At 26.5% G+C, this 25278-nt stretch overlaps 2 protein-coding genes across 2 annotated transcripts; one reads left to right on the top strand and one right to left on the bottom strand.

Moving 5' to 3' along the window:
• Positions 1-15197: 15197 nt before the first annotated feature.
• On the top strand, positions 15198-19129 carry LOC145836092 (uncharacterized). The gene is made up of 7 exons (XM_082943893.1): positions 15198-15368; positions 15468-15650; positions 16297-16356; positions 16541-16633; positions 17763-17891; positions 18111-18195; positions 18465-19129. Exons 1-7 carry the CDS (start codon positions 15225-15227, stop codon positions 18659-18661), a joined length of 891 nt encoding a protein of 296 aa, XP_082800019.1. The 5' UTR covers positions 15198-15224; the 3' UTR covers positions 18662-19129.
• Positions 19130-21502: 2373 nt separating this feature from the next.
• LOC145836714 (MARVEL domain-containing protein 1-like) lies at positions 21503-22474 on the bottom strand. The gene is made up of 3 exons (XM_082944495.1): positions 22236-22474; positions 21662-21804; positions 21503-21600 (listed from the first exon to the last, which is right to left on the bottom strand). The coding sequence occupies exons 1-3, from the start codon at positions 22472-22474 to the stop codon at positions 21503-21505; spliced, it is 480 nt and encodes a 159-aa protein (XP_082800621.1).
• Between the last annotated feature and the right edge of the window lie 2804 nt (positions 22475-25278).

Below are 25278 nucleotides of genomic sequence, written 5' to 3'. Positions count from 1 at the left end.
CATAGCTAAATCATAAAAATGTATTTACACAAGTTAAACTTGCTTCTGGTTGACTGATTTTATGATGTTTGATGTTCAACTAAATGTAACATCAGTGAAACTGGTAATCAATTAAACTTCGTCTTTTTACTAAAATTTTATTTTGTATAAAACTCAGTTTCTATCAATTTTCTCCCTAGTCGCACTCTTTTCGCAAAAATTTTAAAATTACCTTATTTTTAAATACCCAAAAATATTTAGTCGTAATGTCAAATATGCCGTCAATTATCCTTTAGACTTTTTTATCTACTTTTCATCACACACCAGAGAAAATCAAATGTAAGTTAGTCATTGGTGCCTTACTAGTTAACGCGCCGTTAGTTTATAAAATCTCCAAAAGAGAGACTTGCTTACCCTTACTTTATGAAAACATAATATAAACTCAAGTAATTTACTGAAACACATTACTTAGCTTTAGGTAAACTGCTTGAATGAAATCTCGTGTTTTGTATAAACTTTTCGTTTAAGATAAAAAAAAGTTATAAGTTAAACCTTATTTAGTTAAAACTAGGTTTTATGTTGACGCTTAACATTAAGAATTAATACTTTTCGCTTATATTTAAAAAAAATTATTAAAAAATCTTAATTTTTAAATTTTGGGTAATAAAAACCTTAATAAAGTAAAGCTGTAAATTTTATACAAATATTAACAATAGAAATAATGTATAAACTTTTCTACCAAATCGTAAACACTATTCAAGTGAGTCATGTGAAAATTTAAAAAATTTTGTAACCAATTCAAAACCAAATTATTTTTAAATTGGGCCATATCGTTCCCCTAGGGGCAACTTTGGCTATAAGGAATAGTAACTACTCACTTAATTCAAAAAATTAACTATCAAACTATTTGAATTATCATAATTTTTTTAACTTCTGCCCAGTTTGCTTTAACAAATAAAAAGGAAGCGATGGTTTAAATTAAAAAACTGATAACTACCAGTTAAAAATGGTTTAAATAAATAAAATGTTGCGGGCGGCATAATAAATTGCCAAGATAAAATTGTCAAAAATGCTTGTAATTATGATGCCAGTTTAGCACTGAAGCGTATAAACTTTTGTTTAATTTAATTTGATAACTTCATGCTTGAGTAAACAAAGCAATATTTTTACACAAATGTAGACCGCAGCCGTAATTTGTTGATTTTTTTGCTGGCAGCAGGTATAAAAAAAATGTAGTAAGTAAATAAAAAATACTGCTTTATACCACAAAGTTAATAAATTAAAGAACTATTGATTACATTTTATCAAATTAAAACCCTTTTTTTAACTTTTAATATATTTTTTATATTTTAATAAAGCTTCATTTTAACTAGAAAAGTTTCTCGCGGGCGCAGCTTGCCGAACCCTGCTATATCAAAAAAAAATATGTATATATTTGATTTTAACAAGCTATATTATGTTTCTTAATTAAATAAAAATAATTTTAAATGTCTTAGATGTAGGTCGATGACTGAATAGTGTTTCTATGTGTCACGTCAAGTGCCTTGACAATGTTTTTGTACACAAACTTCTTTATCTTGTTTTACAACAATTGTAGTAAATTAAAAAGGGGATTTTTTGAAATTACTAGCACATTTATTTTTGAATCCTAAAATTATTTAAAAATTTAAGTCTATAATAACTATCTAGCTCGGCATATTCACTACTCATTAAATTTTATTTTTAACGATCATTAACTAAGAACGACTAGCTTTTTTTTTACTTCTAAAAAATGTCCAAACTTGAGATCATATAGATTATTTTCCTCACCTTTTAAGCTAATTAATATTTTTTTATTGTAGAGAATGCTTCTTTACCCTTAATTAAAAAAACTCTTGGGTATTGATTTTTTGAGTGGGACCCCTTGGAAAAAATATTTTTTGGAAAATTTTTCTAACTGATTTTTCAGCCAGAAATTATTATTATTTTTCCTTCGATATTCTTACTTTGCTGTGATTTTAAGGGTTTGTAAAGAAATAACTAACATCAAATAATACATAAAAAAACTAATTAAATGTATTATCCGATAAGTATAGGTTACATTGTAAAGCAAAACAAATTGAAATCCAATCAGAAATTGTATAAGTAAAACTGTGTTTTTTGAAAGTCTTAAACAACTTATTTTAAAAATTTGCTTATCCTCTTAACCTTAACATTTCTTTTTGTGAATAAATAAACTGATATCTGAAAATTAATACAATTTGCTGTAATTTAGTATTTAACGATGTTCTGTTAACTAGATCATATCAAAGCGCAGACTGCAACAGCGATCATTCTTTGGTCTGCTGTAAAATGCACATCTCAAAAAAGTTCATGCACAATTCAAACAATTAAGCTCGTAAAGTTCGACTAAATGTAGGTGCAATGCGGGACAAGGAAAATATCAAAAAGTTCTCAACTCTGATGCCATCTGTCTCTTCGTCGGACACATCTGCTTCTGAGTCTTGGTCTAGGATCGAAAAAAGTATGTATCAGAATGCCTTTGAAACTTTTGGAAAGAACAAACATGCCAACAAAGACTGGTTCGAAGAAAATATCAATATTTTATCTCCTCTTTTAAAGAAAAAGCGACAGGCTCATGTTGATTATCAACGTGACCCAAGTAACACGTGTGTTAATAGACTTCGTGAAGCCAGAAAAATTTTTCGGAGGGCAGCTAGAAAATGTGCTACTGAGTTTTGGTTAAAGGCTAGTGCCCGTATTCAGGCTGCTGCTGACAGAGGAGATACCAAATCAGTCTACGAAGGAATAAGAAAAGCAGTTGGACCAACAAAGAGGTCAATATCACCTTTGTTATCTGAGACTGGTGAAATCTTACACAGTAGGAATGAACAGTTGAGTAGATGGGTTCAACACTTTTCCCTTCTGTATTCTACACAGAATGTTGTTACTAATGATGCCCTTAACAGAATGGATAGTCTACCAATGATGGATGACCTGGATAGCGTACCAACTACTGAAGAACTCAGTAAAGCCATTGATATGATGGCTCCGTGGAAAGCTCCAGGTAGTGACGGCATACCAGCGGACTTGGTCCGCAATTGTAAGTCATGCTTGTTACCTCATTTACATGATATTTTAGCCAAATGTTGGAGAGAAGGTATAGTGCCACAAGACATGCGTGATGGAAAGATCATAGTCTTATATAAAAACAAGGGTTCCAGATCGGACTGCAATAGTTACAGGGGAATTTCTCTTCTTGCGATTGCTGGTAAAGTTTTTGCAAGAGTGGTTCTTCCTCGTATTCAGAAGCTGGCTGAAAGAGTATATCCTGAGTCTCAATGTGGATTTAGGTCTAAAAGATCTACCACCGACATGATTTTTTCTGTACGTCAGTTACAAGAGAAATGTAATGAGCAGAACATGCCTTTGTACATCGCTTTCATTGACCTCACTAAAGCCTTTGACTTGGTAAGTAGAGAAGGACTATATGCTATACTGCTGAAAATTGGATGTCCTCCAAAATTATTCAATATTGTAAAGTCTTTTCATACAAACACAAGGGCAACCATTCAATATGATGGTAGTGTAACTGATTCATTTGAAATCAAAAGTGGGGTAAAGCAAGGCTGCGTACTTGCTCCAACTTTGTTTGAAATCTTCTTTTCGATGCTATTAAAGCATGCTTTTAATTCATTAACTACTGGAATCAAGCTTCATACAAGAACTGACGGACACCTTTTTAACCCTTCAAATCTAAGAGCTAAGCGAAATCTGAAGAAAGTCACCATACGTGATCTTTTATTTGCTGACGATGCTGCACTCGTGGCTCACTCTGCCCAAGACCTGCAGACACTGCTGAATCAGTTTTCTTCGGCATGCTCGGATTTCGGCCTTACTATAAGCCTTAAGAAGACTAGAATTCTAAGTCAAGGAACAAATATTTTACCATCAATCAAGATCAATTGTAAGGATATCGAGAATGTAGATAACTTTGTATACCTTGGCTCAAATGTTGCGTCAAACGCATCATTGGACAAAGAAACAAATAGTCGCATTGGCAAAGCATCAGGCACTTTCGCTCGCTTGACTGCAAGAGTTTGGGATAACCAAAAGCTAAGCATTCGAACAAAGGCTAACGTTTACCGTTCCTGTGTCTGCAGTACTCTGCTTTACGGTAGCGAGACATGGACGTTACCTAGCGTACAGGAGAAGAAAATCAATACCTTCCACCTACGATGCCTTCGTCGCATCCTTCGAATTACATGGCAGCAAAATATCACCAATGAGGAAGTATTGAGACGTACTGGTCTTACCACTATGTACTTTACCCTCAGTCAGCGCAGGCTTCGCTGGCTTGGTCATATCCTGAGAATGAATACTGAGCGGATCCCAAAGTTTCTATTGTATGGCGAGTTGGTCGTTGGCAAACGAAACCGAGGACGTCCAAAATTACGTTTTAAGGATGTATGCAAGCGCGACCTAAAAAGCTTGAACATTGGAACTGATGATTGGGAGTTGCTTGCAAATGACCGTGCCAAATGGAGATCAACTATACACAAAAGACTGCAAGAAAGAGAAAAGGAATATTTTAGAAAAACGAAGAAGAAGATAAAGAAATAAGAAGCAGAATGAATTTAATTGTTTTTTTTTTTTTAAACATGTAATTTTTTTTTCTTTCTTCTCTGTGCACAACACGTATAGCCGATCTCGGCTGATAGCGGGCCTTTTATTATTTATTAATTTAGTACGAAAACTACCAATTTATTTTGTTTTTGATGAGTGTTCAGAGTGTTTTATTAAAGTCATAAAAATAAAAATTAAGTTATTAATTTAAAACCTTGTCTATTTTAACGCATGAACAACTGAAAGGAAGTTCTTCGTTCAAGTGTTTATAGCTTTTTTCAGACCATTTGTTTTTATTGATATGATATTTGTAAACTGTACGTCCATAGTAAATAACAATGTAATCACCAAAAATCATGGGGTTTAAGTTTTCTAAAGAACCAATATAACATGGTTCTATGTAAGAAAACTTTTTAGATATAGAATCATATACTTCGCATGTTTCTTCAAAATAACCTTCTAATACAAACAACTTGTTTCCTTTAGAAACAACTGAGGCTTTAAATCTTCTTGTTTGCAATTCGGCTAGAAATGACCATTTTTCAAGGTAATGATCATACGTTTCAACTGACTTCAATTCTTCACTGCCACTTGTCGTTCTACCTCGGCCTCCAACTACAACACATTGACCTTCAAAAACTGCGCAAGAAGTATCGGATCTTTTTACATAACAATCAGTAAGTGTATTCCATTTATTTTCTACCGGATCATAAACCCAATTGTTGCCAAGTAAATCACCAAAAACATATATTTTGTTTATGAATGAACAAACACAACAATATTGAAGATGTGAACCAGGAAAGGAAGATAATAAACTCCAAGTATTAGATTTTCTACAGTAAACTTCAGAAGATTGCAGGCTATTGAAATTTGAATCTACACCAGAAAAACAATATATTTTGCTTCCAATTATAGCACTAGCGCAATCTTTCCTTTGTTCTTGCATTTTACTCGTTGTCATACCAGGCACTATAATATTTTTACTATAAAAATCGTTAAGGAAATGGAAACTAGCAACGTTATGATTAACTTCTAAATCAGTAAACTTTTGGATTTTCATTCCACCTATTAACATAATTTGTTTAGATTCAAATAAACTATAGTAATAGCGATTTTGAAACTGAATGTTTGATGACTTAGTTTTACAGAGATTCTTACTATTGATTGCTTTTTTGACTGTTTTCTCACAGCTTATGTTTTTATTACATAGTTGGTGACCTTTCACGACATCAGTTAATATTCTGTTAGAGAGCAAAGGCAGTCTTATTAATTTTAAAAGTTTATTCATGTGTTTGGTACGTTCTTTTCGTTTGTAATTTATCCAATCGACTGCTGCATTGAAAAGCTCTAACTCTGAAGATGTTTGCAGTTCAGTGCAAGAAAATATTAAGCATAGATCTTCAAAATTTAGTTGAAAAAATGAGTTTTTATCTTCATTTAAGATGTACTGCCGCAATAAAAAATTGCAAAGGAAGCTAGTCAGATTTTTCAGATTATATAACTTACTTACTTTATAATAGAATAAATAATTTTTTAAGTTTAATTTTCTGAATATGTAGTAACTGATAGTTGTTTTTGCTTTTTCACATTCGAAATAATTTGCTGCTTCCAAAAGTTGTATTAGATTGTTATCGTTTATTTCAACATTACCTGATGAAAAAAGGAATTTTAGAGATTATATCAAAAATAAGTAGGATGTTAAGAGTTTTTATTAATATGAATATTTAAAAAAACCTAAGGAAAACGTACACATCTTATAGGGGTAGGGATTACTTGGTGATGTTTGTTAGACATATAAAAACATATGATTTGGATGCGTTTTGGCATTATTAAGAAAAGTTTAAAAAATAAAATAAAAGTTTTGCAAAGATAAAAATTACTGCCCAAAAAAGTATTTTTAACCCAAAAAGTCACATATTTTTTAATTTTCGACTTAAACAGTAATAAAATCACGTAAACATGTCTTATACCTAAAATTTATATCTTAAGTGAAGGCTTATAATTTTAGACATAAAATTAATACATTTCGACTATTTATGATGTATTTTGACGTCATTATTACCCAAAATATGCAAATTTCGTCTGTAAAATTGTGCTTTTTTCTAATAAAACAAGCAAATTCTTCTGCTGTTTTTACTTTTAGATTTTTTTTGATTTTTAATGTAAAATGTGTGGAGTCAGATAGCCAGAAAGATATCCCTGATGTAAAGTCATTTCAATAGCATGTCGATATAGATATTAAAAAAATCTTAAATAATTTTTATTTATTATAAGTTATGATTATTGAGAGCACCTGTCTAAGAGTAAAATATCTAGACCTATATATCATAGAAACTGTATGTAAACTTATTAAACTTAGTCTAGTTTTATTTTTAAATATAAAAAAGTTTTTGTTTAGTTAAACAATAAATATTTATCTGTATCAAATACTTTATTTTAGCTTTAAGTGTGTTATTGTTTTCACTTTACTATTAGTTTGAGTTCATAAAGTACATTTAAATTAACTAAAACTTAATTTGTTAGTTTGTTTCAATGTCTCAATTCTCTAATTTCAGCCGATTAGTATCAAATCCTTTTTAGTTTTAATCTCATAACAGTTTATCATTATTTTAATCTCTTAATTAAATTATATTTACATGACTGGGCACTTAGCAAGGTATAAACTTTTATCTCTTCAATATATAAAAGCTTATACCTGTCTAAGGGCTTTATTACACATATAGTAAAATTCTATTTGACTAGGTATTGAGTTGATATTAACTATTGATTAATTTATTGTTAATTAATAAAAGAATGTTAACCAAAGCATATTCATATTAGATATATGTTATAAGAAATATGAATTGACAGTATATGTGATTTACTCTTTTATCACAAAAGTATAATATTGTTTCTTAGAACACTTTTTATTTTTTTCAATTTTCTCGGTATAGCTCCAAGTGCATATTTTTAAAGTAATCAATTATTACTCCTAACAAGTTTTTTTTTTTTTGTTTTTGACATATAAATTGAGGGCTTTTGAATATGCAGAAACACAGTCTTGCATCTTTTTCGATTTTGGCGTATAACAAATGCTAAATATATGAACAGCAAAGTGAACCAAAGCATTCAGTTAAGGATATGTTATGTCAAAATTTAAAGTAAAAAGATACTTGTTAGTACTAGTAATTGATTACTTTTTAAAAAGTGCATTTAGAACAATTCCAAGAATAAAGAAATGTCCCAAGAAACAATATTATACTATTTTAACAAAAGATTAATTCACATCTAATACTAAATCATATTTTTCTACTATGAATATGCTTTAGGTTATTTTTTTACTAACTAACAGTTTTAATCATTAGCTAATATTAACTCAATATCTTGTAAAGAGGAATTTTATCACATGTATAATATTAAGACGTCCAAAATAATATAGCTCTTATCAAGGTATAAGCTTTTATATATTGTATAGATAAAAGTTTACACCTTGGTAAGTATTCAGCCTTGTAAATACAATTATGAAAAAATGCTTTAAGTTTAAAACTAAAAAGGATTTGATACTAAGCTAATAAAATTAGAGAATTAAAACATTTAAACAAACTAACAAATTAAGTTTTAAAAAATTAATATGTATAACACTATATAAACTCAAACTAATAATAATGTGAAAACAATAACATACTTAAGCTAAAATAAAATATTTAATACAGATTACTGTTTAAAGTTTAATTAAATAAAAAATCTTTATATTTAAAAATAAAGTTAGTCTAATTTAACAAATTTACATGCAGTCTGTATTATATATTAGTCTATATGTTTTACTCCTAGAAAGGTACTCTCGAAAATCTTAATTTACAACAAATAAAATTTATTTAAAATGTATTCTATATCTTTATCAACATGCTATTGAAATTGCATTACATCAGTTATATCTTTCTGGCTAGCTGACTCCACATATTTTACATTCAAAATCAAAAAAATAAAAATTAAAAACAGCAGAAGAATTTGCTTGTTATATTATAAAAAAAAGTACAATTTTACAGACGAAGTTTGCATATATTGAATAACAATGTCTTCATCATACATCAAAAGCAGTCAAAATGTCTTTAATATATGCCTAGAATTATAAGCTTTCATTATCATATAAATTATAAGACTAAGACATGTATAAGTGATGGTATTACTGTTTAAGTGGAGAAATAGAAAAATATGTGACTTTTGGGGTTGAAAATAGTTTTTTAGCAAGCACTTTTTTTTGCAATCTTTTTTTTGTATTTTAAATTCTTCTTTATGAAGCCAAAAAACATGCAAAAACATTTGTTCTCATATAAATTTTACAATATGACCAAAAAAATGTCTTTTACTCCCTACCCCTACATCTTATTCAGCTCTTTTAAAAAATAAAACATTATCAGTGAAGATTTTAATTATGTACGATATTTAATAACTGAAAAAGCGCTTAAAAATTTGGTCCATAGACCTTTTTAAAAAAAAAAACTTTAAGTTATCGAATCATACACCAGGACACATTTTAGTTATATCCTGGATATGTCATTATATACATATTATTATATATATATATATATTATTTATTTATTTAAAATACTTTCACGAACCTTTAACAACTTTTTTGAATGTGTTTATGTCACCACAAAATAAATTAAAACACGTTTTACTTTTCTTATAGAATTGTAGGTTGTTATTATCATTAGAATAACCAAAGTTATTTAGTATTTTTTTTGAGATTTTGTTCAGATTAAGTGTTCTCGAGCCAAATGTTAATTTTACAGTTGGTTCATTGCAACTTTTACAACAGCTTTTTTCAGTACGATTCAGCATCTTGTTTAGAATTGCTTATAACTGCTTTTAATTTTTATTAGTTATTATGTCTGTAGCAAAGAAATCAATGTAAAGCAAGCTAAATTAATGAAACTCGAGTTTTAGACTTATGAGTCTAAAGTTTTATGACAGAGTAATTTTACATCTTGTTTAATTAAAAACAAAATGTTCATTTTTTAACATTTGTCATACATTAATGTCATAAGATAAAAAAAATTATGCTGTTCTCAATAAATATAAACTAAAACATAAATTATTCATTACTTACTACTTCACATAATATTAAAAAGAAGATAATTAAAAAGATACTCAATCATACTTGTAGCCTATTTGTTTTTAATGAAAACTATAACTTTCAGTTTTATAAATCAAAGTTTGAAGTATACTTTAGCAAAATATTATAGTTTGTTTTGCATCAAAAACACAGACTCAAAACAAGTTGTAACTGGCAGGGAATTCTAGGTATGATTATATTGAACTTTGAATCTACTTTATAACTAATAATAAATAAGTAATGACAACAGCCTGACTAATACTGATGTCAAATAATAATTTTAACTGCTCTGTATAAACTAGGCATGACATTAAATAAACAGAACATAATGTATAACAAAACAATTACAAACACTAACAATTATAAAGAACCATCTACTATTTAAAATACTTAAACTGTAGTCATAACTTTTATAGAAGTATTTAATTTAGCAGAAATATACTTGAGAACGTATAGTTAATTTGCAGTTCAAATCAAAAAATCAAATTTATAAGTACTAAAACTGTTCAACAAACAACTTTACAACAAAAGTTTAAAATAGTAATTTAGTTCAAATTTAAAACTACATCTGGAAGGTTTTAACTAGAACTCACTGCCAGTAAACTTTAACTGGTTTATACAGCTATAACTTAAAAATATAAACTTTTATCAGACTAACTTTTTTTCTGAATAACTAATTTTATATTTTATTACGTTTAACTAAATGGTACAGCAATGCTCGAAGATAGTCTCAACTTAATATTTTCTTATCTTTTATTAGGAGATTGGTAATGAAAAGTAATTTTAATTGTCAAGCAGTGCAAATTTCTCTAATTATTTTGAGTAAAAGCAGAAGAATATAAAATACTGAAAAGTATACAAGATACTTAATTAGTTTTAAAACTTATTAGTTAGGAAAAGTTTAAGTAGATAATAATTAGATATAAAATATTTTCAAAAGATGGTTTCAAAACTCTCACATTTAATAATATTAATAGTACTCAAGATTCCCTTTAAGCTTTTTCAGAATGTTAAATTTAAAAAAAAATTCAATAACAAGTCAAAAAATAGTATAAAAATGTTTTTCAACAATGTGTCACTCAATTGTAATGCCTATACAAACCCTTATGTTAAAAATTATTAAAAAATAGCTTTTTACTTGTCTTCGCTGTCTTAGTTACATAAAAATATTGTCTTTTTGAATTATTCCATTAAGACTTAAGAGCAACACGTAAATCAAAGATGACTCCCTTTGACTTTAAATTGGTTACAACTTGTTTAACTTATTTGTACTCACACATTGTTAATACTCTTGTGAGTTTTTAGAACTGGTATTTTGTCAGTTTTATTTTGACTTGTAGGCTAAAATTTTATCAGTTCTGTTATGACTTTGTGGACTTAAGTTGTCACCAACTTTCAGTGACTTATAACTAAAACACCCTATAATACTTTGTTCATTATTACCTTTTTATTGGCTGTTAGTATTGATAACGCCCTAACCTTTCTGGTTATGGTTAAATCTCAATAAGTTTTAAAAGGGACAGAAATTAGATGTGAGTATTGCTTGTTAAAAATTAAATGCAAAATTTATTATAAAATTATTTAAAATAACTTGTAAACTGCTAATCAAAATTCATTATGAAAAAAAGTTTCCAAAAAATAAATAGTTGCGATAAAAGTGTGATAAATGCTACATTTACAATAAAATATAATATATAAGTAAAATTTGTTTGTGTCAAATACTGTCTTGGTCTTATTAAACTGTTACCTAAAAGTCTAGCGATTCTAAAATAATACTGTTTTAAAGAATTATTGCACACACTAAAAATGTAAAGAACCATGAAAATATAAAAAGTGTGTAAAGTTGTGTAAAGGGAATTAAGTTTTGCAGTTCGTTTATGACGTTGTTTTCTTTTACTTAAAAAAAACACTTAATTTCGCTTGGGCTATTTTAAGGTGATTTTCAAACATTGTTTTACAAATTAAAATAATTTTTATCGATCCAGATGTTTGGTAAATACTTTTAAAGTGTTTTTAGGAGTAACTCTCATAGTTATTTTTAACAATTGTTTTAGAAACAAATTTATTTTTTATTTACGAAATCTGATACTTTTATCTTTAAAGCTATTTCAAGCCTTTTTATTTTTGAAAATGTGTAGCGAAAAGGAGTAATTGATTATATTAAAACATATTTCAAACAAACTACTTCTTCTATTTGTTTACGAATTGAAATTATTTCTTTCTTTTGAGTAAAAACTTAATAGTTTTAGATAATATTATTACAATATCAATGTTTTCAAAACATTATAGTTATATATTGAAAGTTAATTTACAAAAATTAAGTTACTTTGTGAATATTTTTAGTAAAACACTTGTTTTAATTAATAAAACCTTTAAAAGCTAAATCATTTTAAATTTCTTTTAATCTTGAGTGACTAAAAATAAAAAGTATTTAAAGTGTATAAAACTAAATATATTTTTTAAAATTGGACAACTACAACGAGCGATCTAGTTCATGTCACTCAATTATGACGTCACAGCCGTAAGTTCGATGGTAGTACAGAAGAACACATAGAAAGGTTCCTTATTTCTAATAACGTTCGAGTTAATCAGAATAACCGATTCATCACCGACTTCAACTTTTACTAAAGGTCATCGTGTGACCTAGCGGTTTAATCAATCAACAAATTTTCGGATTTAATCTGTGGATATCTTCCTATTTGTACATAACACAACAGTTGTATAGTACATTAGACGTTAGTTTTTTCGACAAGACCATAGGAAAAGAAGTGGACTTCAATTGACTGACTATATATAAACATTTGAACTAACACAAACATATTAAGTGTTTTATTCGTTGTTTTGTTGTAAAAAGTGTAAACACTCACACATTTACTTATAATTTTACATGCGCACTTATGCTTTGTATATAATTATTTTCTCATACCTCTTGATACATTCTATAAAGTTATTACTGTTTTAAATAACTATATAAAAATAACTTAATCAGTGAGATGAATTTTTCAATTATCTCAAGAAGGGGAAAGAACCTAATATTTAATAAATGTCATATTTATATTTTCATTTTAAAATCTAAGGAAATTTTAATTTAAAAAAAACAGGTTGAGGGAGTGTAGCAGCATCGCATGTATCACTGTTTCTTAATTATACAAGAGAAGGGATTGCAAAAAAAGATTAATTTCTTAATGCTTAAGTATGATAGTTTTCAATATACTTTGCTTTTGTTAGAATGGTGAGCCAAAGTCATCTATTGACTCTTATTTAAGCTGGGTATTATTTGATCTACTTTTATGTTTATGTATTCGTTATAGTGTGTATTTACTTTGCATATACTGTATTGTGTAATAAATTGTAAAACCTTTTGAACAGTACTTAGGTTAATATCACTAAGAGTTACTACTTAAAATATATTAGCCAGGTTAGCTTTTCATAGTAGTATTTAGTTTATATAATGAGCCTTCAGGTCCTTTATCACTATAGAGGTAACAAAATTGTACGATGACAATTTTGCACCAAGGGTCAATTTTGCACGAGTTACAATTTTGAACAGAGGGTCATTTTTGCACAAGAGTAAAAAAATGTATTTATATAAACAGAAAAAAAACTAAAAGTTAAATTAATGAAAAAACCAAAATAAAAAGTTATTGAACGAGGGTAAGTGTTAGGGTTAACAGTGATAGTAAAATAAAAATAAAAAAACTACTAATAAAATTTTTAATAAAAAAAAAATAAATAAAAAGATAAAACTACTGTCCGAGGGTAAGGGTTAAGGGTAACAGTGACAGTTAAAAAAAACAGTAATAAATAAGTAAATATATAAAATAAGTTATCGACCGAGGGTAAAGGTTGGGGTAACAGTGATAGCAAAATAACATAAATAAATAAAATAAGCTTATAAAAAAAATTTTTTTAAATAATTAAAAAAAAAAAAATCAATCCATGCAAAAATGTCTCCGTGCAAAAATGTCTCCGTGCAAAATTGTCTGATAGTGCAAAAGTGTCTTCGTACAAAAGTGTCTTCTTGCAAAAGTAACCCTTCGTGCAGTTTAACTCCCTTGTGCAAAAGTGTCTTTGTGCAAAAGTATCTTCGTGTAATTTTATTACCTTGTGCAACTGTTTCCCTTCGTACATTTTTGTATGCTCGTGTAAATTTGACAGCTACCCATTATAAAATCTGTATCTAGTGTTATTCATTATGTGAATTAGTTACAAGATAAATAGCTAATGTTTTGTTTTTGATTATAAATTGTTTCAAAAAGTTTTTTTTTTCAATCTAAATGACGCATGTATTTAACTGCTTCGTACAAAACAAAAAAAGCAGCTGAAATAATTAAAATATTTTTAAAATTTTGAATTTAAGCAAAAAAGAAGTTTAAGAGTATAAATTTATATGGTCAGTTATACTACTTTTAACTTTATGCTCTTTTTTTACTAAATCGGATGTTAAAAATGCAATATAACTAAGTTTCACAAAAAATATGTCTTATATAAGTGTGTAAAATTATTTTCACTGTTATTTGTAGTAGTACTTTATATTTAACTTTCTTTTTTTACTTTTAAATGTGTAAAGCGTATGATACTTTATAAGTTTATATTTGTTTCTGTTACAATATTCACAATTATTAAACTACTCAATATAATTTAGCTTACAAAACACTGTATCTGTTTTTGATTTTATAGCAAAGTTATTTTCGTTATTAAAAAAAATAACTAATTTAACAAACAATCGATTTAAGCTTTGAAGATTATGTAGATCTTATAAAAGTGGCATGTTTAGCCTTTTTTCAACTATAAACTGATGTTTTACTATTAATTATTGTTTGTGATAAGTTGTAAATCTAATCTATAAATTGTTAAGTTTAACTATTAAAAAGTCAATAGAAGTTATAAAACTAAGTTATTTATTTTAAATAAACTAATATATTCTTTTAATTTTGTACATTCCTTTTTCTTAATTTCATAACAGTTTACTATCAAAATTGTTTTTATTCTCAATATTTATTTCTAAACATTTTTTTTAAATTCTCCTGACCAAAAATATTTGCTTCAGGCAAAGTAGAATAACGTTAAGTGCTAGTAATGTTTTATTGTTGTAAATTTTTGGTCTACTTTAAACTTTTTACTTTAGTGCTTTAATATATTCATTAAAAAATTGTATGTTGCGTTTGTTTATACAGAAAAAATAAAACTTTACAAAACAAGCAAAAAGTAGTATGTTATATTTGTTATATATATTTGTTATATGCATCAAATTGTTATTCAGTAAATTAAAACAAATTATTGAGTTTTTGTTACATTATCTATAGAAGTAAAATTCCAGATGCTTATCTCGGAGTTTAATTTATTTTAAGCAATATTATAACAACTCCTTTGAAAAAACACAGAAGTAAAAATATAAATAAGACTATCCCATTTTATATTAGCCTTTGAACAAAACTTTTAAATACTTAATTTCTTTATAATTTTTTAGTTTAAAAATTGTAATTAGAAATTTACAAAACTACTAAAAATTTAAGCTTTTTACTTATTTAGTAAGTAAGTGATAATGCAAACTCAGCCAAACCAACCTACTCAAGTAACTTTGCCTGTCGCTCAAATTCAATTGCCTTCAAATCAAAATGAAGGTGCAACTAAGTTAGCTGAAGAGAAAAAAGTTAAGTACTTGAAAAAAGTAGTCCGAAGTCTGGGGGTAAGAAAAAATCAAGTTTTAACTTAAACAACTTGATATTAAGTTGCTTTGAAAAAATCATAAGATTTGACAAATGCAAAATGTTTGTCTATTTTGCAGATTACAACAATAATTCTCTCTGTTGTGGTGTTTTTTATGAGCATTGCTGAAGTCGCTATTAAAGTTTGCAGAGAAGAACGTGTGTATGATTACGATTATGACGCTCACGAAGGTTATTATCATTTATCAATTCGATGCTATCCTTACATTTCTTGGGGAGTTGGTATTTGGTGCTCTGTTAATGTAAGTTAAAGGTTTAAAGCAGTATTTTTTTTACTTGGTATACTAAATACACTCGAAAACAGTATGGTTGAATTTAATTTTAACTAGAAGTCAAGCATTTTTTTATGTTAAAAAAAGTGACGCAGTTTGAATATTTTAAAGAACAGCATATTTTAGTGCATAAAAAAATGAGGTGCACAAAACTTGATTAATAATTTTAGTTTTAAATCCCAAGTAATAAAGTTTATAGGAAGTAGTTTTTATAAACTCTTATTTATTTAGCTATTTATAACTAATTTCAGTTGTTATAGTTTTACCAAACTTTACTTAAACATAATTTATTGAGTACTATAGTTTATAAAGCTAATACCTAACCTCCTGTATGAATAAAAACTTAAAGTACTAGAAGTAAATTGTTGTTGTGTTTACATTTCCAACTGTTAATAAACTAAACTTAAGATAACTAAGTTATAAAATTTCTTACAATGTTAATATGAAAGTTTAAACCGATAGAAAATTATCTTTTGTCACAAAATTGTTTTGCAGTTTTTAAATTTCGAATAAATATTAAACTAATATTTAAGTTAATTTAAACTTTAGTCAATCAATAAATAAAACCTTTTAAATTTGTCTAAGTTTCTAGCAACGATAGTTTTTTGTTAATTAGCCTTTCCTTGCCGGAGTTTTTGGAGTTATTGCTGGAACAAAGTCGCTATCACAAAAGAAAGTAAGTAAACAAAATTACTGTTTTAATTAGTCTTGAAGTTTTAAAAGTATTCAATCAATAGTTCTTTTAAAATCTGATTAGTTAAAATCTTAAAAGAAACCTCTTCTTGTGTCTTTTGTTATGCTCGTTAAGAAGTTTAATTGGTGAATTAAACACTACTAGCAAAATACTTTTATTAAAACAGAATGGATTATTGATGGGATTTAGTATTGTAGGAGCTTGCATGTCGTTTGTGTTACTCGTTATTCAATCAATTTTAACTGCAGTTTACCGTTATGTTAGTTATAAAACTTTTAATAACATATTGAAATTTACGGTCCACTTAAAACTAAACTAAATATTTCCATCAGAATTAGAGCCTTTAAACCTCATTTTTATAAGTTTTGAAAAAAATTTTTTTTTTAGTTACCTTACCTTTTTAACACTTAGTTTGCTGTTTGTATTTTAAATACTTATATAGAAAATTATCAAATAAATTTATTTTTCATTTGTTAGTTGGAAACTTTTCTGTAGTTTTATTTTGAAAGTTTTTGTGGATAGTTTTTTTCAATTTTTTCCCTAATAGTATCTGTTTTTTAATGATATAGCCTTTTTGTATACATAAAAGTAATTTAATTTAACTTAAAACAAGCAAACTGCAAACAAGTAGTTAAAATAAACATAAGTTTTTAAAGTTTGTTTAATGATTAAACATTTAACAATTGATTTTTGTATTAAATATAAGTATAAGGTATGTACACTAGTTCAAACACAAAACATTTTTTCATATTTTTAACCATACATATTATTGTTAAAATTTAGTTTAATAAACTTAATGTTTGGTATAACTATTTAAATTGGGCAGGTTTCAAAAATGCACGAAGGAAAATTTTTGCTCGAGAAGTCACTTTAGTACGAAAAAAATTTAACAGAAAGACACTTTTATTTTATTTTTTTTCTATTATTGTCACTGTTACCCCTAACACTTACTCTGGTTTGTAACTTTTTTTTTGTAGTTCTTATTGTTTTTTCTTACTTTTACTAACACCGTTACTCCTAAACCTTACCCTTAATCTGTTATAGTTTTTCTCATTATTTTAGTTTAGTTTTTTTTCTTCTGCTAGCACTGTTTTTCCTAATCCTTATCCTTAATCAGTATTGTTTTATTTTCGTAATCTTTTTTTTTAATTCTTGTGCTAAATTGGTACTTCGTGCTAGAATTTCCTTTCGTGCATAAGTGTTTCTTAGTGCGTATATGACTCTTCGTGCAAAAAGTTTTCGTGCATATTTGACCCGTCCTCATTTATTTAATTCTTAATATGTTTTTTTTTAAGTTTTATCATAAACACTTTTCAAAATTAACTAAAAAACTGTTGAATCTTTTCTAACTTTGGAACTTTTAATTTTTAAACCTTTTTTTTTACTAGGAAACTCGGCATTATAACTCTAAATTTGGACTGCAAATAGCAATACTAAGCATAACTGGTATCAATATGGTTCTTTTGATAACTTCTTCAGCTTATAGCTGCTGCATCTGTAAATGTTGCTGTGGAAAGGTAAAATATCTCTTTTCTAAGTGTAGTAGTTTAAAACTTTGTTTTAAAAAATTTTAGTCGTTTTCCTTCATAGAGCTTTTGATGTTGAAAATTTGAAATATTGTTGCATTTTTGTAGCTTTAATTGTCAACTGCTCATAAAAGTTTTATTCGATAATGTTTTTATGCTTGAGGTTTCTAAAACTAAACAGTACAATTTTATTTGAAAAAATAAAAACAGTCAAGAAAACCAGTTGAACATCAAGTTGTATATACATATGCTTCTAATTATCCATTTCAACAAGCTTCTAATCAGCCTATACCAGGTTTTTTATACGAAACATGCTCTAAACTATCTATATATTTTATGATTTTCGTTAAAGCAAACATTAAAAAATAATCTATAGTTTTATAAAATCTCTAAAATTGCTATTTACATACTTTTGTTTAATAATTAGAAAAATGTAAATGTATTGTTTACGCTTTCACACTTTGTCAGTTTTAATTAAATTAACAAAATAATTACTTAATTAGTTTAAAGTGCTGAATAAAAAACTCGTTAAATTAAAGTTCTTAGAAGAATTAAATAATTTAGGTACTTTGAGCTATCCTCAACAAAATCAACTAGTAATGACAAATCTTCAACCAAATCAAACAGTGATGACAAATCTCCAACCAAATCAAACACTGATTACAAATGTTCAACCAAGTCAACAAGTTTATACAAACCAATCATTCCAAAGTGTTCATCCTCCACAGTATAACCAAGTTGGTACGAAGACACCAATGTAAAGGAAGAAATGTTTTATTGTTCGAATGTATGTAAATAACTATAAATGATTCAATCCATCATTGTAGCTATATTATTATAAAATTGTCATATTACTTTTACTTTGTCATATTAAATGAATTATTTAAAACAGAGAAAAGATTAAAACAAAGAAAAACATCTTTTTTTTTTTGGCTTGTTAGAATTTAGTTTTAAACTTTTATATCAATAAAAATTGCTACTAATAATATGAATTCTTTCAAGCATTTTTTATCATTTCTTTAAAGATTTTTGAACAGTTTGTGTTTTATGTATTTTTTGTTTAGTTAGATAGTAAGTGTATATCTATCAGTTCTTTAAATGTTATTTTATTATTATTCATTCATCTAAAAACTGTTTTTTTTACTAATATTTTCACAATCTAACTAGCTATTTGATAATTTCATGATTTAAAAAGTAACTTTCACCAAATAAATAGAATTTCAAAATTTATAGACGAAAATAAAACAAAATAGTAAAGCTTAACTGATTTTATTGTTTATTTTCTTGAAACTAACATTTAATATTTAAAAAAACTAGCAAAAATACGTAAAAATTAAGTATATCGTAAACCGAAGTAGCTTTAATAATAAGTTCGACTTATTTATTTTATTACAAAAGTAATAAACAACGATTTTTAGCTGTTTTATCTTGCAATAACAGATTTATAACATTTTCATTTAAGTAAAGGTAACTGTTTTTTATCCGGTTTAAACAAAAAACATCTTTATCAAAATAAATTGACGTTTTCGTCATGATTAGCTGATAGTGCAAAAGCGTTTCTGTCGAAATATTATTCAGAATAAGACAACTTTTATATTTTAGCAGTTTTTTAAATAAAAAATAAATTTTAATTAAGTTGTTTGCAAATACTTAATCAACTGCGCTACTGAGCTAAAATCTAAACAAAAGTGTTATTAAAGTTAAATAACTCATTTACAACAGATTTTATAACTTATTTTATATTTATGTTATTCATTGTTCTAAAAAGTTTATTCACAACTATTAAAGTTTAAAATGTAAACTATCAGGAACTACAACAATTGAATTACAACGTTAGCGTGAAGTATAAGTAAACTTAAATAGATTTTCTAGCGTTTAAATATTCATTTATTGTGATCTAAATTTATTGTCATTGAATTTTTTAACATTTAATTTTGTTAATAATATTGTTGTCTATCCAGTACTTATTTACTTTGTTTAACATTATAAGGATTGTAAAATACATGTTCAATATCTTTTAGGTTATCTTTATTACTTACTATTATTAATCATATAATTAACTAATGGTAACACGCAATATTTTACATACTATAGTTTATTAAGTATGTTATCAATATAAAAACACTCTACCTGAAATTATATACAGTAAAACAAAATTTACTAAACTAAAAAGAATACTACGTTAATGTTAGTTTTTTAAAACTTTATTAAGACAACAGCTAAGTAAAAAGTTTGTTGTAGTCACTTGTAGTACTAAGCTATTGGATTTTTGTTGAAAGTTTCATCAAAATAATCTCAATCTTTCTTTTACTTTTTACATTGCTTTAAAACAAAGGGCTAGTATAAATCGCCTCAAAACTTGCTCAAACAGAAAAGCAAACAGATACTTTTTAAACCGAAGCAAAAAAGTTTTATCTATGCACAATAAACAAGCTTTAGTTAAAACTTTTTCTTTAAAATATTAATTTTTTTTAATTAAAACGACAAGATTTCTGTATGTTAAATACCTTTTAAAGTACTTTGACATAAATGTCTAATTCTTAACGACAATTTTTTAAAGTTTTTTTAGATGTTTTTAATTAATATAAGTTTGAAAAAAAGAAAATTATAATAAATGTTTTATGGTTAAATATTATACATCAGTTTATTTTTTTATTTTTTTATTGGTGATTGAAAGGGCAGAAAAAATTGTAAACAAGCTACAAAAAGTTAAATACATAAACTTTGAATTTTTGATTAATTAATAATTTTACATCAATTGGTAGGTTTATGTCCATATAAAAAAAAGTTATAAGTTTATCACAAAAAAAAAACGAATACATCTTTCAAAAGCAAGTAGCAAGTACTATAAGCAATTAACATTTTGTAACAAATACTTTCTGTCGTAATTCGTCTTTCTAATGCAATTTAAGTTTAAGTTTCAATTAAGCTGCACAAAACCTTGCTTTTAAATACAACCATCATAAACATTTTCACAACGGATAACAACTCGTAAAATATCAACTTATAAAGTTTAAAACACATTTTTTTATTTAGAAAAATTTTTGTTTATTAAGTCACCAAAGTATTGTTTATATGTTAATTTAAAAAACTGGTAATAAGACGAAATTTTAATTTAAAATAAAACCTTTAAAATTTGTATATAGGGTTAAAAAGTCATTAAGTTGTACAAGCCATGCAAATAAACAAATAAAACTTTTTAATTTTAGAAACAAAACACTCAAATATAACACATGAACCTAAAAACTGAAAAAAGAGCTTAAGTCAGTATTTCGAAAAATTAAATCAATCTTTGATGAAAACAATATAAAAAACAAGATGAAAATAAAATCAAAAGGTTTACTTTGTTAGAGATGTCACATAAAAACCAATTTTTAAATACTATTTAGGTATTATACCTAGAAACTAAACTTTTGTTTTTCAAACTTTATTTACTTTTTAGCTTTGAAATTAAAACAAATTCATAAAATATTTAAAACATATAACTAATATTTAAGACAATTATTAAACAAATGTTTGTAAAATTTAGCTAAACAAGTTACTTTTTTTTTTAAAACAACTCATCATAAAAGACTTTAGTAAAAAAAAAACAATAAACACTATTACCCTCTCCAATTTTTCAAACTGAGGACAAAGTGAACGAGGTAGCAGAACGTAGTCAACCAGCAGAAAGCCGCCGACACTTCGAACTTGAAGTAACCTAAATAATATTTTCACATTAATTGTTTTTATACGTCATAAAATAGTATTCACTTGTTAACCTTCAGCGTTTATGCTGATTCCAATACCTGCAATGAAGTACATCACAAACCATACAAAATGAAACATGAACTCGATAATTTCCCACGGAACTGATGATAGTTGTTGGACGGTGAAGCCGAATACTTGAAGAACCAACCAGATGCTAAAAGGTTTGCATTAGTTTTAATTACTAAAATCACAATTTTGAATATTTACGGTTTATAAGAAATTTTCACAAAAATTGATTTTGTCATACACCAAAAAAGTTCTGAAATGTTTTCACGAACTTTTTTTTAACGCAAAAGTATTTTCAACTAATAAAAACGCTTAATAAACTTAATGACTAGTTTTTCTTTTGTATTGTCGAACAAATCTCAAAATTCGCAATCAAATTTAACTCATGTTCCATAAGTTTTAAAATAGAAGGAAAAACTATAAACTATAAACAGTTAAATAGTTTTTTGCTAGCTTAATAAACCTTATTAACTGTATATTGAAGTATTGCATTGATAATTAAAACAATGATATTGATCTCTCACTAAAAAGGGTGCATATTAAACCAAACAGTTATGTTATAAACTGTAAAGAACTTACATAGTGAGTAGCCATGCAAATACTCCGACAAATATCAGGTACGAGTACCACCCCCCGCTGTATATGGGGTTTGCTAACAAAGCGAAAAACAGCATGCCGAACAAAAACTCCCCCAAGTAGAGAAGGAATGACGGAGACTTGATGAAGGTCACGTTGAACGTGATCAGCGAACCTTGACGCGTCGTTGTTGCAGCTACTGACAGTTTCGACCCGCCTGGTATTATGACGTTGGTATCCATTTTATTGTAAGACATGAGTTTTGTTAGAAACACGTAATTTCTGATAAATTATAATTGGTCATAATCAATTTAAATGTTAGTTTTAAATAATGTAACTATAAAACAAAAAAAAACAGTTAGTTTGTAATATTAAAGATTACCGCCTTTCTCGTTATGACGTTGGTGTCCCTTTTTAGTATAAGACATTAGTTAGTTTTTAGTTATTTTCTGATAAATAGTAAAATCGATGTCTTAACTAGTTCAAGATGTTGTCATAGTAAATTGTTATTTCAAAAAGTTACAACATGTTTAAAAAAGTAACTGTAATATTAGAAATAAGTTTGGGCTACATGTCTTTTTGTTATCTTTTAGAAATACTTCTTCAAAAGTATAAATTGTTTTTTAAAGTTTTTGTCAACAACTAGTTAATAGTACTTTATTCAAAAATTTATTCTAACTTTTTTTTATTCAAAAAAACATTAAAATATCAAATAATGCATACCTACAAGCTAGCATTTAAATTTAAAAGTAAATTTAACTTATAAAGAAATTAAAAAATCTCCATAATAATCTCTCCAATTCATTTAATAAGTAAATATTGTACAACAACTTAATGTTCTAAAATTAGGCAGAAATTTAAATCGAAAACGTAAATGCTGTAATAATTAACAAATAACTTTTCAGTAATACTGAAATTATTACTGACCTACAACTACAAACATTAACAATAAAAATTTTTCTCACTAAAATAGAATTAAAACTTTTATAAAAACCTTTTTTGAAAGACCATCACATAATTTACAACGTATAACGAAAATAGTCATCTGTAAAAAAAAGGTTACAAGTTTTACGTTTTATAAACTTTAAATTCTTGGAATGCACAGCTATTTTCTTTTAAAGTGACATTAAAGTATAAAAAAAAAGTTGTTTTTCCAACGCTGGTAATAACTTATAAAAATAAGTTAAACAATTGACTTCAAGATCGTAATTATGTAGAAACTTAGCTATTAACACCATTCATAATTTTTTATTGGCACATACATTTAATCTATAGTTATTAAATAGTTAAAATAACAAAGTAAGTTCTTTTGAAAAAATTTTTATGAAGCTCATACAAATTAAAATGAATTTTAAAGCATTAATAGTTTTTAAAAAATTAAAACGTATTAAAAAAATTAAAATGAACTTAGTTTCAAATATTTAGTAAATAAACTTTTAAATTATTTCAACACACTTGTAAAATAGCTGCTGCTATTCTATTTAAACAATTAAAATATTTCTAAACAATTGCTGCTGTTTATCATAACAGTTGCACTCTAGTTGCTGCTTTTCTAACAATTAACAGATACTTTTATTCTTTCGAGTAAAAGTATAAAACATTTATAACTGACCACCTCAGTATTTAAAACTATAACTTTTTATCTTGAAATAAATAATAACAAAACTTGTAAACGGATACTGGCTTTTTTTTAATTTACACAACGCGATTGTGTAAACTTTAATAATTTTCTATAAAGTTTTCTATAGTTTATTTTCTTACTTTTTTTAATATATTCTTTTAGATAAACAACATTATAAACTTAAAAAACTAACATTCGAAACAGTAACAAGTTGTCAGAGTATAAAGTAAAAAAAAACACAGCTACTTTCTTCGTAAACTATTGAAAAAACACCTAAATAAACTACCAAAACCTTAAGAACATTCACCTTTTACTATATTAAGTATACAACCTCTCTAACAAAAGCTTTTTTATTTACGTACCAAAGTAGTTATCATTTTTAATTCTAGTGAAGTACAATTTGTTTTGTCGAGCTTTTTTTTTTAATGTAATTCAGCTTTGAATTCCGTTTTTTACTTTTTTTTTACTTTTTAATCAGCAACCACAGCACTGCACTACCACCAAGAAAAATACCCGTGACATCAGGACATATTCACGAAAAACCGCAGTGCAGTTTCGTGAACTGTTGGGTCGCAAACCGCGTACAACGGTATCTTGCGACGACTTGTTACGTCTTATAATCTGTAGCGCGGTGCGGTATAAAGCTAATTGAATGGTTATGAAGTGCGTTTTGGCAAGTGTTGTCCAAGAGTCTACTGTTAGCTTGTAATGTTTTTTTTTTGATTTATACAGTTTTAAAAATTCTTCAGTTTAAAAATGTCATAAATAAATCTTAATAAAAAGGTATTTTACATCATAAAGTATAAAAGTTTAATCTGACTCAGAAACTAGTTTCGATGGCCGTGCGGTGCAGTCTAATTTTAATCAAATGATGATGAAGTAAATGCCAGTTTTAAACGTATTATCAAGAAACAATGTTACTGGCTCTAATTTATTACAAATCAAGTTTTTTAGACTTTCATACAGCTTTCTGATAATTTACTCTAATAAAAATTATATCATAAAAACTGTTAAATGTAGTGTTGTAACATCAAAAATAAACTGTAAAATAATTATTTATATGTTAAAGTTAAATGAAAGAATAGAATACTCAGATAGAAAAAACGCAGCTTACCAATGATAATCACTTTGCAAATTATGTCAGTAGCAATAAGTGTTGTTTGGTGTAACCTTTTTTTATTAATTTACTTTTAAATAAGATATTTTTTCTTCTTGCACGTTACGGAACATTTAATTGAAAAGTAAATATTTAAAATAAAAGAATTTGAACGGATTTTTTTCAAATATTTTACTTGTGTAAATAAAAGTTGTTCTTATCAGTAGCACTTAATAGTATTTTATATTTTGTTTGTGTTGAAAACTATTTAAACAATATTTCTGTTTGGACAAAAGAAATTCAAAAAAATTTTAATATTTGCCAACCTA

This window comes from Thalia democratica, chromosome 5 (assembly GCF_965202585.1).
Source record: "Thalia democratica chromosome 5, ktThaDemo2.hap1.1, whole genome shotgun sequence".
NCBI lineage: Eukaryota > Metazoa > Chordata > Thaliacea > Salpida > Salpidae > Thalia > Thalia democratica.
This window is presented reverse-complemented; position numbering and strand designations above follow the sequence as displayed.

What these genes read in the sequence shown, in the direction of transcription:
- LOC145836092 (XM_082943893.1), top strand. Translation starts at nt 15,225, where the DNA reads ATGCAAACTCAGCCAAACCAACCTACTCAAGTAACTTTGCCTGTCGCT. An exon ending in GTAAATGTTGCTGTGGAAAG is followed by an intron (nt 17,892 to 18,110) that starts GTAAAATATCTC and finishes AAATAAAAACAG; the next exon opens with TCAAGAAAACCAGTTGAACA. An exon ending in TTCTAATCAGCCTATACCAG is followed by an intron (nt 18,196 to 18,464) that starts GTTTTTTATACG and finishes TAAATAATTTAG; the next exon opens with GTACTTTGAGCTATCCTCAA.
- LOC145836714 (XM_082944495.1), bottom strand. Translation starts at nt 22,474, where the DNA reads ATGGATACCAACGTCATAATACCAGGCGGGTCGAAACTGTCAGTAGCT. An exon ending in TTTGCATGGCTACTCACTAT is followed by an intron (nt 21,805 to 22,235) that starts GTAAGTTCTTTA and finishes CAAACCTTTTAG; the next exon opens with CATCTGGTTGGTTCTTCAAG. An exon ending in AATCAGCATAAACGCTGAAG is followed by an intron (nt 21,601 to 21,661) that starts GTTAACAAGTGA and finishes AATATTATTTAG; the next exon opens with GTTACTTCAAGTTCGAAGTG.